This window comes from Bombyx mori, chromosome 28, assembly GCF_030269925.1.
Source record: "Bombyx mori chromosome 28, ASM3026992v2".
In the NCBI taxonomy this organism is placed as follows: Eukaryota; Metazoa; Arthropoda; class Insecta; order Lepidoptera; family Bombycidae; genus Bombyx; species Bombyx mori.
The window spans coordinates 5514170-5526239 of NC_085134.1; the positions used below are offsets into that span (position 1 = coordinate 5514170).

Sequence of the window (12070 nt, forward strand, 5' to 3'; positions counted from 1 at the left end):
TCTCTCCACTTACAGTAATATTAGTGTCAACTTGTTTAACATTAGGTGTGGTAAATTTTATACATTTTGTTTTTTTGTTATTTAATAACAGATTATTAACACTAAACCAATGTACCACGCGCGAGATAGCATCATTCACATCGTCATAATCTTCCAAATGTCGTTTAATTTTAAACAATAATGATGTATCATCAGCGAATAATACGACCTCGTGACGGGTTTCAATAAACTTAGGTAAATCATTGATATATACAAGAAATAGGAAGGGACCCAATATGGAACCCTGAGGAACACCCATATTAAGTAAGACACCGGAAGATCTGGTTCCTTTAACGTCTACTTTTTGGATTCTTCCGGATAAATAAGATTTAATAAGTTCTAATGAAACGCCCCTAATACCATAATGGTGTAATTTCCTCAACAATGTATTATGCTCAACACAATCAAAAGCTTTAGATAAGTCGCAGAAAACCCCAAGGGCATTATGCGACTCTTCCCAAGCCTGAAAAATATTTTTAATGAGATCTACACCTGCATCAATAGTTGACCGACCTCTAGTGAATCCATATTGTTTGTTATGAAGCAGGTTATTGGAATTGAAGTGGTTCAAAAGTTGTTCCAGAATAATTTTTTCAAAAATTTTACTCAATGTAGGTAGTACTGAAATGGGCCTAAAGTTAGAGGGGTCAAAAGTACTACCAGATTTAAATAAAGGTATTATTTTACTATATTTCATTAGATCAGGAAACACACCACCATCAATACAGTCATTAAATATTGTAGCAAGGTAAGGTGCAATTATATCAATAATGGATTTTATAACATTAATTGAAATTCCCCATAAATCACCAGTTTTCTTAATATTAATGAGCTTGAAAGTATCAATTATGTCCTTTATATCAATATTTGTGAACTTAAAGTTAACACTGCATTTATCAACATGATTTTGCAGTAATGATTCGGCGACGGTAGGAGATGAAATTAAAGATTTTGTGGTAGAAGCTGGGATATCAGCAAAGTAGTGCTCAAAGGCACTGGCCACTTCTTGATGAGAAGTTAAGATCTCTGGGAACGCACTGCGGATGAACGCAGCGGCTCCAGGTATGGATGAACTTTAATCTGGTGGCGGGCGGTGCGATAGTAAAAACGAGAATCATCTCAAATAATTCCTCTGAGCATGGTTACCAGAGATTGACAAACATACCTATATGTTTAAATGTACATACATACATATATAGATAATAACCACCCAGACAAAGAGCAAACAAGCCTGCGCGTCACACAATGTTTGTGTTCCCGATGTAAGAATCGAACCCACGAACCTAGGCGCAATAGTCCGGGCCGCTAACCACTGCACCACCGAGTCAGTCAGATATGAATTTGCGAATTACATTGACACAAAACAAAATTCACTTTCCCTAATTTTATTCCACAAAGAACACACTTATACCATCTTATCATCACGATCGTAGATTTCTTATAATTGCGGCTGTGCGCTGACTGACATTAGTTTGATATTAAAACGACATAAATAACCTTAGAGGTATAAAAAATAGAGACGAAAGGACGTAGTCTTTAATTCTAGAGCCAATTATGTGGTGAGGTCTTTGTATGACTTTTTAACTCATATAGGTTTAAGCTGTATACACATTTAACATAGGTGACGCTGTCTGTGGCAGTTATCCACTCAAACTACTTTAAAGGCCTATGACTCAAACCTTGTTTGAAGGTGTCAGCAGTTCAGAATTTTATTTTTTTTTCATTTTTTTTTATTGCTTAGAGGGGTGGACGAGCTCAAGCTGAAGCTGACGAGCTGAAGCGAATGTGAGTTTTTTTTTTAAGGAATTTTATGACCTGGTAACTAAGACTTTTAGGTCAATTCAAATTTTAATGATTTTTTTTTCTTAGTTGGATGGACGAGCTCACAGCCCACCTGGTATTAAGTGGTTACTGGAGCCCATAGACATCTACAACGTAAATGCGCCACCCACCTTGAGATATAAGTTCTAAGGTCTCAGTATAGTCACAACGGCTGTCCCACTCTTCAAGCCGAAACGCATTACTGCTTCACGGCAGAAATAGGCGGGGTGGTGGTACCTACCCGTGCGGACTCACAAGAGGTCCTACCACCAGTAATGTCAGTGGGCACTTCATTCCAAAGCCGGATAGTACGTGGCAAAAAAAACTGGCGCATTGTGGATGAAAGAATTGGTTCTAGTTTGAAATATGCGACGATAAAAACGAAACGGGCTCATCTCAAACAACCTCTTTGCCTCAAGCCTTTTCTAAGAAGTACGCAGTGCATTTCTTCGTTGTTGTATGATGGTTGTACGCTTCTAATCGGGATTGCCTTATAGCAATATAGTTAGCAATATACACTTATAGCAATATACACTTTCTCGTTTCGAGAGACGGAAATTATTCACTATCAGGTAGTCCGTGCGCTAGTTTTTTTTAATTTTTTTTATTGCCCTTGTAGGCAGACAAGCATACGGCCCACCTGATGGTGAGTGGTTACCGTCGCCCATGGACTTCAGCAATGCCAGGGGCAGAGCCAAGCCGCTGCCTGCCGCTTAATACTCTCCACAAGCCTCGTTTGAAGAAGGACATGTCATAGCGCTCGGGAAACACCGTGGAGGGGAGCTCATTCCATAGCCGGATGGTACGTGGCAAAAAAGACCTCTGGAAACGCACTGTGGATGACCGCAGTGGCTCCAGGTAGTATGGATGAACTCTACTCCGGTGGCGGGCGGTGCGATGGTGAAAACGAGATGCCGGTATCATCTCGAACAATTCTTCAGAGCGCTAGTCTGTCTAAAAGAGCAGTAAAAAAATAATAGAACGAAAAGCAGCGCTGATTGAAGACTAATGCACAAAACAAGAAAATCGGTATTTCGTGTCCCCTAATTAGGTACACGAAACTCGATTTTCTTTGTCTGTCTATTTACTTAAACCTAAGTCTAATAAATAATAATCTATACTAATATATAAATAAATCTACAGTGGTTTTTACGGATGTTCCGTTATAACTACTGAACCATGCATCCAATTGATTTGAAATTTAATAACCATGTAGAAAATACATGTACTTAATGGATAGGCTAATATTTATATTAGTTTTAGACTCCCTACACCAGTTGCGGGGGCGTTAATGATGAGAATCTTTGTGGGGGTGAGAAATAATAATGTTAATTTTAAATGCCCAGCGAAGCGGACAGGTACAGCTAGTAAATAATAAGTCTAATTTTATACGATTTTAGCGCTAATACAGCTGTGTCAATATTAGTCTATTTTAGTTACTGTACGAATATCACTTGAATTAGATTGTTTGTTTTAGCAAACGAATCAAAATCTTATGGTCTTTGTGAATTCACTGCGAGAAAATTGTAATATCCGTGTACATATTAGAAAGAGAGAGTATGTTACGTTCATAAAATGCCTTAACATAATATCTCAAGACAGCGGATATAATGGATAATTTTCACAAATCCCTTTCCTAAAAATATGAATAGACTGATTTATCAAACGAAACAAATAGGTACCTCAAAAATAACTTAATAAAAAGCGAAAAATAATAACAAAAATACAGAGGCTATTTACAAACAAAAATGTTTTATTTGCTTTTCCCTGCGCGTTAAGAACTAGAGCAGTGATTCTCAACCACTGTTCCGCGGCACTTTTGTGTGCCGCCAAATTTCAAAAGTGTGACGCCAAATTTTGCGAATATATAATAATGTTAATATTATTAAATTATATCATTTTAAAAGAAAAATATTTTAAACATTAATATAATATATTTAAATCCACAAAAAAATTTTTATACTATATTGTAGTTTATTTCGTATATTAAAATTTTTTGATAAACTATTTATGCAGTGTGTTGTAGTAAGTAAATAATTTTTATCTTTTTTTTTTTGTGTGCCGCCAAATTTTGTAATCGTTAAATATGTGCCGCAACAAAAAAAAAGGTTGAGAATCACTGAACTAGAGGTATCTATGTTTCAAAAACATTACACTTGTAGTAAGTAACCTATCGAATGGAAAATATATCAAATCCCGATTACACATCGTTGTTAACCAATTCGTGGCATCGAAGACGGGCTTCTCTGATCGTATTCCACTTTATCTATCTTACAGCCCAAAGAGGTCCTTTGCTGGACATAGGCCTCCCCCAGATCTCGCTACAACGACCTTTCCTGTGCTTCCTGCATCCAGCATATGCCCAGGACTTTCAATAGATTGTCGATCCACCTTGTGCAAGGTCTACCCCAGCTCCAATGTAACGGATTCGACTTAGATCGCCCTAATGTGAATGCCACTTCCTTCCTCATGACATGACATCAAATCATCACTTGTGTTGGAATCTGATAGTTTCACAGCAGAATAACATTGTATTGGTTACAGAGTTGGATCCACCCACATCCAGTCTCGTGTTATGTGGTCAACAAGCCATAGACATCACGACCTTAACATTCCTTTGATTAGTAATAAAGACATAGCTAATTTCTTCATTGTATCGAATAACGGCTGTAGTCCTTTCCAAAATGAAACGCTGGACTGGTCCTCAGTAGAAAGGTGTAGTGCTAATACACATTAACCTCCTCGGGGTGATTATATAAAATGTATAAAATCTTCTCTTTCGATTACTGTAACGCGACGTTATTCGTGTATAGCGTTCTTATGAATCCCGATAATAAAATTGGTACCCGCGAACTTCAGCGGCAGTTATGTCGCTCGATACAAGCTCAGCCGTCGTCGCTTAGGCCACGACTCAAACATCCATAAAAATATTTTAAAACGGGTATTTTTATTAACCGACTTCAAAAAAGGAAGATTCGGTTCTCAATCCGACTGTATGTTTTTTTTTATGTTTGTTACCTCATAACTTTTGACTGGGTGAACCGATTTTGATGATTCTTTTTTTATTAGAAAGCTGACGCTTCCCGTGTAGTCTCATTTCAATTTAGTCCAGTTCTGATAATGGTATCCATGAGAATGCATTAAGTACGTGCGCGACAAATAGATGAATAACTCAATAACTCAATATCACGCCAATCGATTTCGATGATTATTGTTTTTAGTGTATATTAATTTGTTTTGGAATATCTCTTTTTTTCTATTTGAAGTCGGTTTTTGTTAAAGCATGTCTATTTACAATTATTTTATAATACGGCAAAGCAATACGAGAAATCTTTCAAGGTTTTTGTGAATAGAATTCAAACGAAATGTTTTTATCGCATAAGGAAGAGAATAGTTTTATTTGCAGACAGAATTTACCGGTGTTCTTTTAAAGTTTGAAATAATTATGAATCTGATATTTGAAATGTTACATAATTATTCTGTATTTATTAGCGGCAGCGCACAGTTATATCGTTAAAAACAGTCTTCTGAAATGAACTATGGTTTTGTGAATAAAGAGCACAGATTCCAAACAAATTAATTTTATATTTGGCTATATCTTCTTTTTCTAAAATTCGAAATGTTTGGATATTGTTGTTACTTGAATGTTTTACAATGATAATTCTATAGTTAGGCGGAGAATACATGTCGACGCTTGAAAGGCAAACGTGACTAAGCGACAATAACTGCTTTGTACATAAATGATAGGCAATAACCATATTCGATGCGCAAAAAAAATATATATCTAGATCTATTAAAATCATTTGAATCCTACAGCTACTCGCTAGATTCTACTACAGCTAGATTGGTTAAAATAAATTTTGTTTTCAAGTATGTAATTCAACTTTAAATAAGTCTACTGTAAAGTTCACGCATTGTCGCTTAGTCACGTTTGCCTTTCAAGCGTCGATGTGTAGACAGTACTCATATTATGTTCTTTTATATCCGACTTGGAATAAAATTGAAAATGTTTAGCACTGCAGCCACAACTAACAAATCAATAACAACTAATTAGCACTGAGAAAGAGCTAATTCTAGGCCTCTAAACGAATGCAATCTAGGCTTTTTGTTTTGCTTGGGATTTCGTCTTTACGGCAAGAGATTTCCAGTCCGCCAACAGAATACCTAAAGTCGATACATAGATGAGCGATACACGTCTCCGCGGATGGAATATGTCTTTTCAATTAGTACCGCACCATCTCATGCGTTCTCATATTTCTTACTTCGCGTTCTCTCCCGATTTTCTGTTGAGTCATAGGAGAAAAGGGACTGTGGAACGGTTCAACTCTTACTGTCTCCGTGCACTTGAGAAATCTATCTTATCTATATATATAAAAATGAATTGCTGTTCGTTAGTCTCGCTAAAACTCGAGAACGGCTGGACCGATTTGGCTAATTTTGGTCTTGAATTATTTGTGAAAGTCCAGAGAAGGTTTAAAAGGTAGACAAATATGAAAATGCTCGGAATGAAATAAAAATAACAATTTTGTTTTTCCTTTGATGTGTCCCCCGTCGGATGGATTCCTTTTGTTTGTTTTAAGTTTATTTTTTACAAAAGTTTAGGTCTTTTATTTATCGATTGAGGCACTACGAAGTCTGCCGGGGCAGCTAGTAACTTAAAAAGAAAAGTCTGTTTGTATTTATGAAATTCTTAGTTTGGGCGGTGCTTCATACCTTATATCTGTTTCTTGTTTAAGTCATCATTATTCTATGTGTGTGTGTCCGTTTTTCCCCCTACCTATTCGCTGATAGCCTAAGGGACTGTTCCAGCTACGTGCAGAATGGTAGGTGAGCTCACGGGCTCAACCTGAGAGATTTCGCTTACTCTAGCCTTAGCAAGAGCAGCGCTTCGCTGAATCTACCACCGGAAGTATTAGTTACCTAAGCTAAACATCAGCCCGCTGAGTTTCTCGCCAGATATTCTCAGCGGGTCGCGATTCCGATTCGGTATAGTAAAATTATTCGCGAAGCAGCTGCTCTTGAGTTGTTAGGTCTCCTTCGGAGGCGCTCGAGCAGCTGTTAGCAAATCCCACCAGTCCTGGCTGAGCCTTTGCTCGCCCACCTGTCCTGGTGAAACTGGAAAGGCCTCTGGGCCACCAGTAATCCCTCAATCATAAGTAAAGTATTAGTTAATTTTTGTATGATCTATATGCATTTGGAAAAGAGGAAGCCCTGATTTTCTTGCTGATTTTTCTACTAAACTATTCTGAATCGGTGGTAAAATCGTGCCTACTTTTCCCATGATAGCATATTTCGATACAAAACTTTACATTTTGATCCTTGTTATAAAGAAACATAATTAGAACCTCAAATAAGCATAAGCTTACATCCACGAATTACTAATTGGCCCTTATCAATTGAATTTTACAAAATTTAACATGACTAATCTCCGGATTTATCCTGAGCTAATTCAGATTTTTAACTCGTAATACTACTTAAATTAACATAACCAAAAAAGTTATACGCCAAACACATATGAACGCAATGCCGTGACTGGTTTCCCTGGCAACTAGTTGTATCTAAAGGTCAAACAACTATAGATCCGCAGATCTGATTTCAAGCGCGAAATCCAACTAAAATATAATATAATCTCAAGTTTTTGACTTATAACACAAACAATCCTATCCTAAACTTTTATATTGGGTCCGAGGAAACTATTAAATCTATATTCCATACTAGCTGACTCAACAGACTTCGTAGTGCCTCAATCGATAAATAAAAGACCTAAACTTTTGTATAAAATAAACTTAAAACAAACGAAAGGAATCCGTCCGACGGGGGACACAACAAAGAAAAAACTAAATTGTTATTTTTATTTCATTCCGAGCATTTTCATATTTATCTACCTTTTAAACCTTCTCTGGACTTCCACAAATAATTCAAGACCAAAATTAGCCAAATCGGTACATCCGTTCTCGAGTTTTAGCGAGACTAACGAACAGCAATTCATTTTTATATATATAGATAGATACAATTGACTAGAATCGTCCATAGGGCATTTAAGTCGGTGACAGCGTGCCTTAAGATTATGTAAGTAGTATATGCATCACATAGTTTATGAGTAAGTTAGCCTAACAAAAACAATGGACTTCTTAGGCAATCCGGCCTAGAAGTCTCTTGACCCTAAGTCCGAACGTTGTAACAAAAATCTGTCTTTGACTAGTAGATAACATGGTAATGACAAAGACGCTAAAAGCTCGCAGTGTCTAATGATAAGATAAAGTCGGTATTATATCAGTGACACTAGTATTAAGCTTTTAGGCAATACGTGAGTAGTAAGTGAGTGATATTTGAGTTTCAGATTGTAACGGCTTTAGTGTCGTCAAAACACTTTTAAAAAAATTATAACTGAATTAAATTGACTAGCCTTCTTGAATTCAATGGTTTGCTGAATTCAAATGTTATATAAAGAATCGCTCTACAGTCTACTGGAAAAGGTAATGAAATAAAACTTTCCAGAATAATTTCGTAACTTAAATGATGACTTTTAATACATCTTCGTATATTACACTTTTTTTTTTTTGTTTTATACAAAACAACATCCACTTTTCTCGAGGCCTCCGATTTAACCTCAGAGCGGACACGTACAAAAATAACAAAGAAAAAAAAATACTAATTATAATATCAAAAAAAATTATTACGTAATTAAAGAGATCCTCCGAGGTTTGGGAGACGAAAACATTTAAGCACATATTGAATAAAAATATATCTTACTTATCGTTAAGAAACAACAAATCGATTACTTTGTGAATAAAAATTGTTCTCCAATCTAGAGCAATAATGACAATGCATTTAACAGGTAGCTCTGTTATAACACGATATTTTACAACGCGGTTCCATTTTAACACGGAAGGAAAAAATTCCCCAAAATCTTCTTATAACACAGTATTTCTACAACACGAGATTTTTGTTTAAAAATTCTTTAAAAAAATACATTATGCTTTATGAACCCAACATTTAAGGGAATAACCGAAATTTTACCGCTTATTTTTAATAGGTAAATAAATACATACGGGCATAGTTGAGATGATTCATTCAGACAAATTACTATTCTTTTTAGTCTTATATAACACGATTTTTCACAACGCGGAACTTTGTATAAATATATCTACCGTGTTATAGAAAGGTTACTTGTATATATTACCTGCTTGTTATAAGGCGACATTTTGATAATAATTTGAATATTGAAGTGTTTTTGGTCGAACATTGTAATAACTCGTTCTTATTCAATGTTGCGTCAACGACTATTTATAAATAATTCTGTCGGAAATTCACGATTTATTTACAGGTTTTTTTTTGTTATATAAAATACCTGTTATCAAAACGAAGGAGACAAAGTAAAATCGCATTAAATATTGACGCCAAAATATAATCACTCGTTTTTAAGCAAAGAGTACTGTTACTATGATTACAACCTGTTTTTTTTTTTTTTTAGTTAGTTCAGTGAATAATAATTTTAAATGAACAAAGTAAATGATTTTAGATAGTTTTTATATTTCGTTTAATAATTTAATAATGGAAGCGTTGTAAAATTCATCGTTCTTCATAAAAGTGCTCTGGTTTTTATATACCGATTACCTAATACGGATATTGCATAAGTATGAGTCATCATAAGAGTTCTCAAAAAAACAAAACCGTTTAAAATCAACCGTAAATCTTACTTTTGATTCTCGTTTAGATATTTCGCGTCTCCCAACGTATATGCTCATTGTAAAAATCTATAAATCTTAAACTTATAATAAACAAGGCATGAAATTTCACTAACGCTCTTAGGTCGGATCGTAGGCGCATAATTAATTTGAAGAATGGCCAAATATCTACCTAGCTAATGGAGCAGAATTATTGAGGGACTGATCTTTTCAAACTTAAAACAAAAAGTTAATAATGACGCGTCAAACATTACACAACAAAAAGAACAAACAACATCCGATCGTAAACAAAAAACCAAATTTTATAAGCGCATCGTTCGAAAAGATCCGTTTCAATATTGGGACTAGGCGTCGGGGTAACTTTCTTAGCGGAACGTAAATTGTAAAATAGAAGCACCAATCGAGTAATAATAGTTAAGCGTCAACACAGGCATGCCACAAAAAAAAACACTAAAGAAAGTAACCCCGTTTCCTAAAATAATTATTCGACATTAATATCATAAAATTGGTTAATTCCTTTATTCATTGTCAATAGTATACAACCTTGGCGCTTGTTCGCTTCAACATGGCCGTCGCACGCACACATACACAACAACTAGCGCGTGTGTGGTCACCGCACATGCCACAGACCGAGGTTAAGTACACTGAGCCGAGGCAACTTCACGATATGGTCCAAGCCTTGCGGAGTTATGCCCGTGCAACCGTACAAATCTATCGCCTTCAAGTTCCGCAGACCCTCGCCGAGCGCCCGGAGGCCTCTGTCTGTGACCTTCGTGCATTGTCCTATATTGAGAGTTTCTAGCTGCGATAACCGGCCGACCCTCTCCAAGCCTTCGTCCGTTAGCCGACAAGCGCTTAGAGATAACGAACGCAGCCCGGACAAGCCCAGCGTCGCATGCGATAGCGCTTCATCTCCAACTTTATCACAGAACGAAACGTCGAGAGCCCTCAATCTTCCGCTCTCGGCCAGATGGGCGACACCAGCGTCGGACACTCCGTCGCAAGCCCTTAAATTAACGTCTTCTAAATGCGGCAGTCTCGCTAAATGCCTCAAGCCCGCATCGGTAACGGCTACGCAGAAAGACAGATTTATGGATTTAAGTTTAGGAAGACCTGTGGCGGCGTGTCTCAATGCTTCATCTGTTAACCTTTGGCAATCTTGCAAGCCCAAATGCTCGAGTTCTGGAGTTCCCCTGGCTTCCCCTCCGCCGCACAGGTGGGCGATTCCGGCATCGTTAACGTGCCAACACGACCGCAGGTTTAATCGACGGAGATTCCTAAGTCCCCATGCTATTAACAGCAGACCTGTATCCGTAATGTTGCAGCAACCGCCTAGCTCTAGTTCTTCCAAGTTCTTTAACGATTGAGCGATCCTTCCGAGCGAAGAGTCCGTTACCTGTTTGCAAAGTGATAAATCAAGTCTTTTCAATGCCGGCAGTTCGGCAGCAAACGCGCTGGCTAGTGCTGCGTCAGTGACGCTGTAACATCCACTCAAAGACAACGATTCTAGCCCAGGTAAAGATGCGACTGCGTCTCTTAAGCCTCTTCTAAGTGACAATACTTGTAATTTTCTTACTCCACGTCTAGCTAAGGATGCAAACAGTACAGGAGCAGGTCTCCGTAGATGCAGAGCGGCTTCTACGCCACGCCAAACAGATCTTCGATCAGCTGCGTCCCTCCACGCGCGACAAACTTGTGCAGCTCGGCCCCTGTCTCGCACCGGTAGTCTTTCAAATATAAGCGCCAACAACTCTGGATACAGCCTCGAGATGTGAGTTCCCTGAGGCTCAGTCGGGGGCTCGGACACGTGAGCGGAAGGCAAATGCGGCCGGTGTAGTCTGTAAGGCGCGCTACGATGTTTTCTCCTCGTCGTCGTGCTCGGTAACTCGGTAAGGCCAAGCCGTTCGTCCCGCCAGGACAACATTTCCTCAGTCCACGCACTCATTGTGGCGACACTGCACACTTTAACATGTCACGATGCATCGGACCGGTTTTCGGAGAAACTCGTGTGGATGGGAGAGCGCGCGACGCACGTCTACCCCGCGCGACTGCTCCTCGTGTACTGTGGGTTGGTGGAGAGCGGCCGCCCCCTGCAGTCCCCGCGCTGGCCCCGCTGCCGCCCGCGCGCGACTATTGGTCGCGGTTGACGGCACGTGACGCGCGTCGTATCGATTCGGAGGCTCTGCGGCGGCATTTTTAAGTTGGCGGGCCGAGAACCCGCCTTCGTCCCGCGCGAACCCCGCTACCCGCACCTCATAGATTAAGTGCACCAACAGACTGTTCATCCTTATATTTCATACTTCCAAACAGCACAACTTTTCCTTTGCAATCTTGAACATGATTAATAATGTAGAAATAAATATAAAAGCGTTTCTCGAACTTAACTTAAAAATAAAAAGTAAAAGTAAAAAAAATGAGAAAAACTTACTGAATAAAGTAAATTTAATTAATTAATTAAATTTGTATGAACAAATCAGTTATACATGCTTATAAGCTATATTTAATAGATACATACTTGTAAT

At 38.0% G+C, this 12070-nt stretch overlaps 1 protein-coding gene across 1 annotated transcript; it reads right to left on the reverse strand.

Annotated features, from left to right (window-relative positions):
* Positions 1–10053: 10053 nt before the first annotated feature.
* LOC101745946 (F-box/LRR-repeat protein 14) lies at positions 10054–11736 on the reverse strand. Its single transcript, XM_004923386.5, has one exon. It carries the CDS (start codon positions 11491–11493, stop codon positions 10159–10161), a length of 1335 nt encoding a protein of 444 aa, XP_004923443.1. The 5' UTR covers positions 11494–11736; the 3' UTR covers positions 10054–10158.
* Positions 11737–12070: the final 334 nt, after the last annotated feature.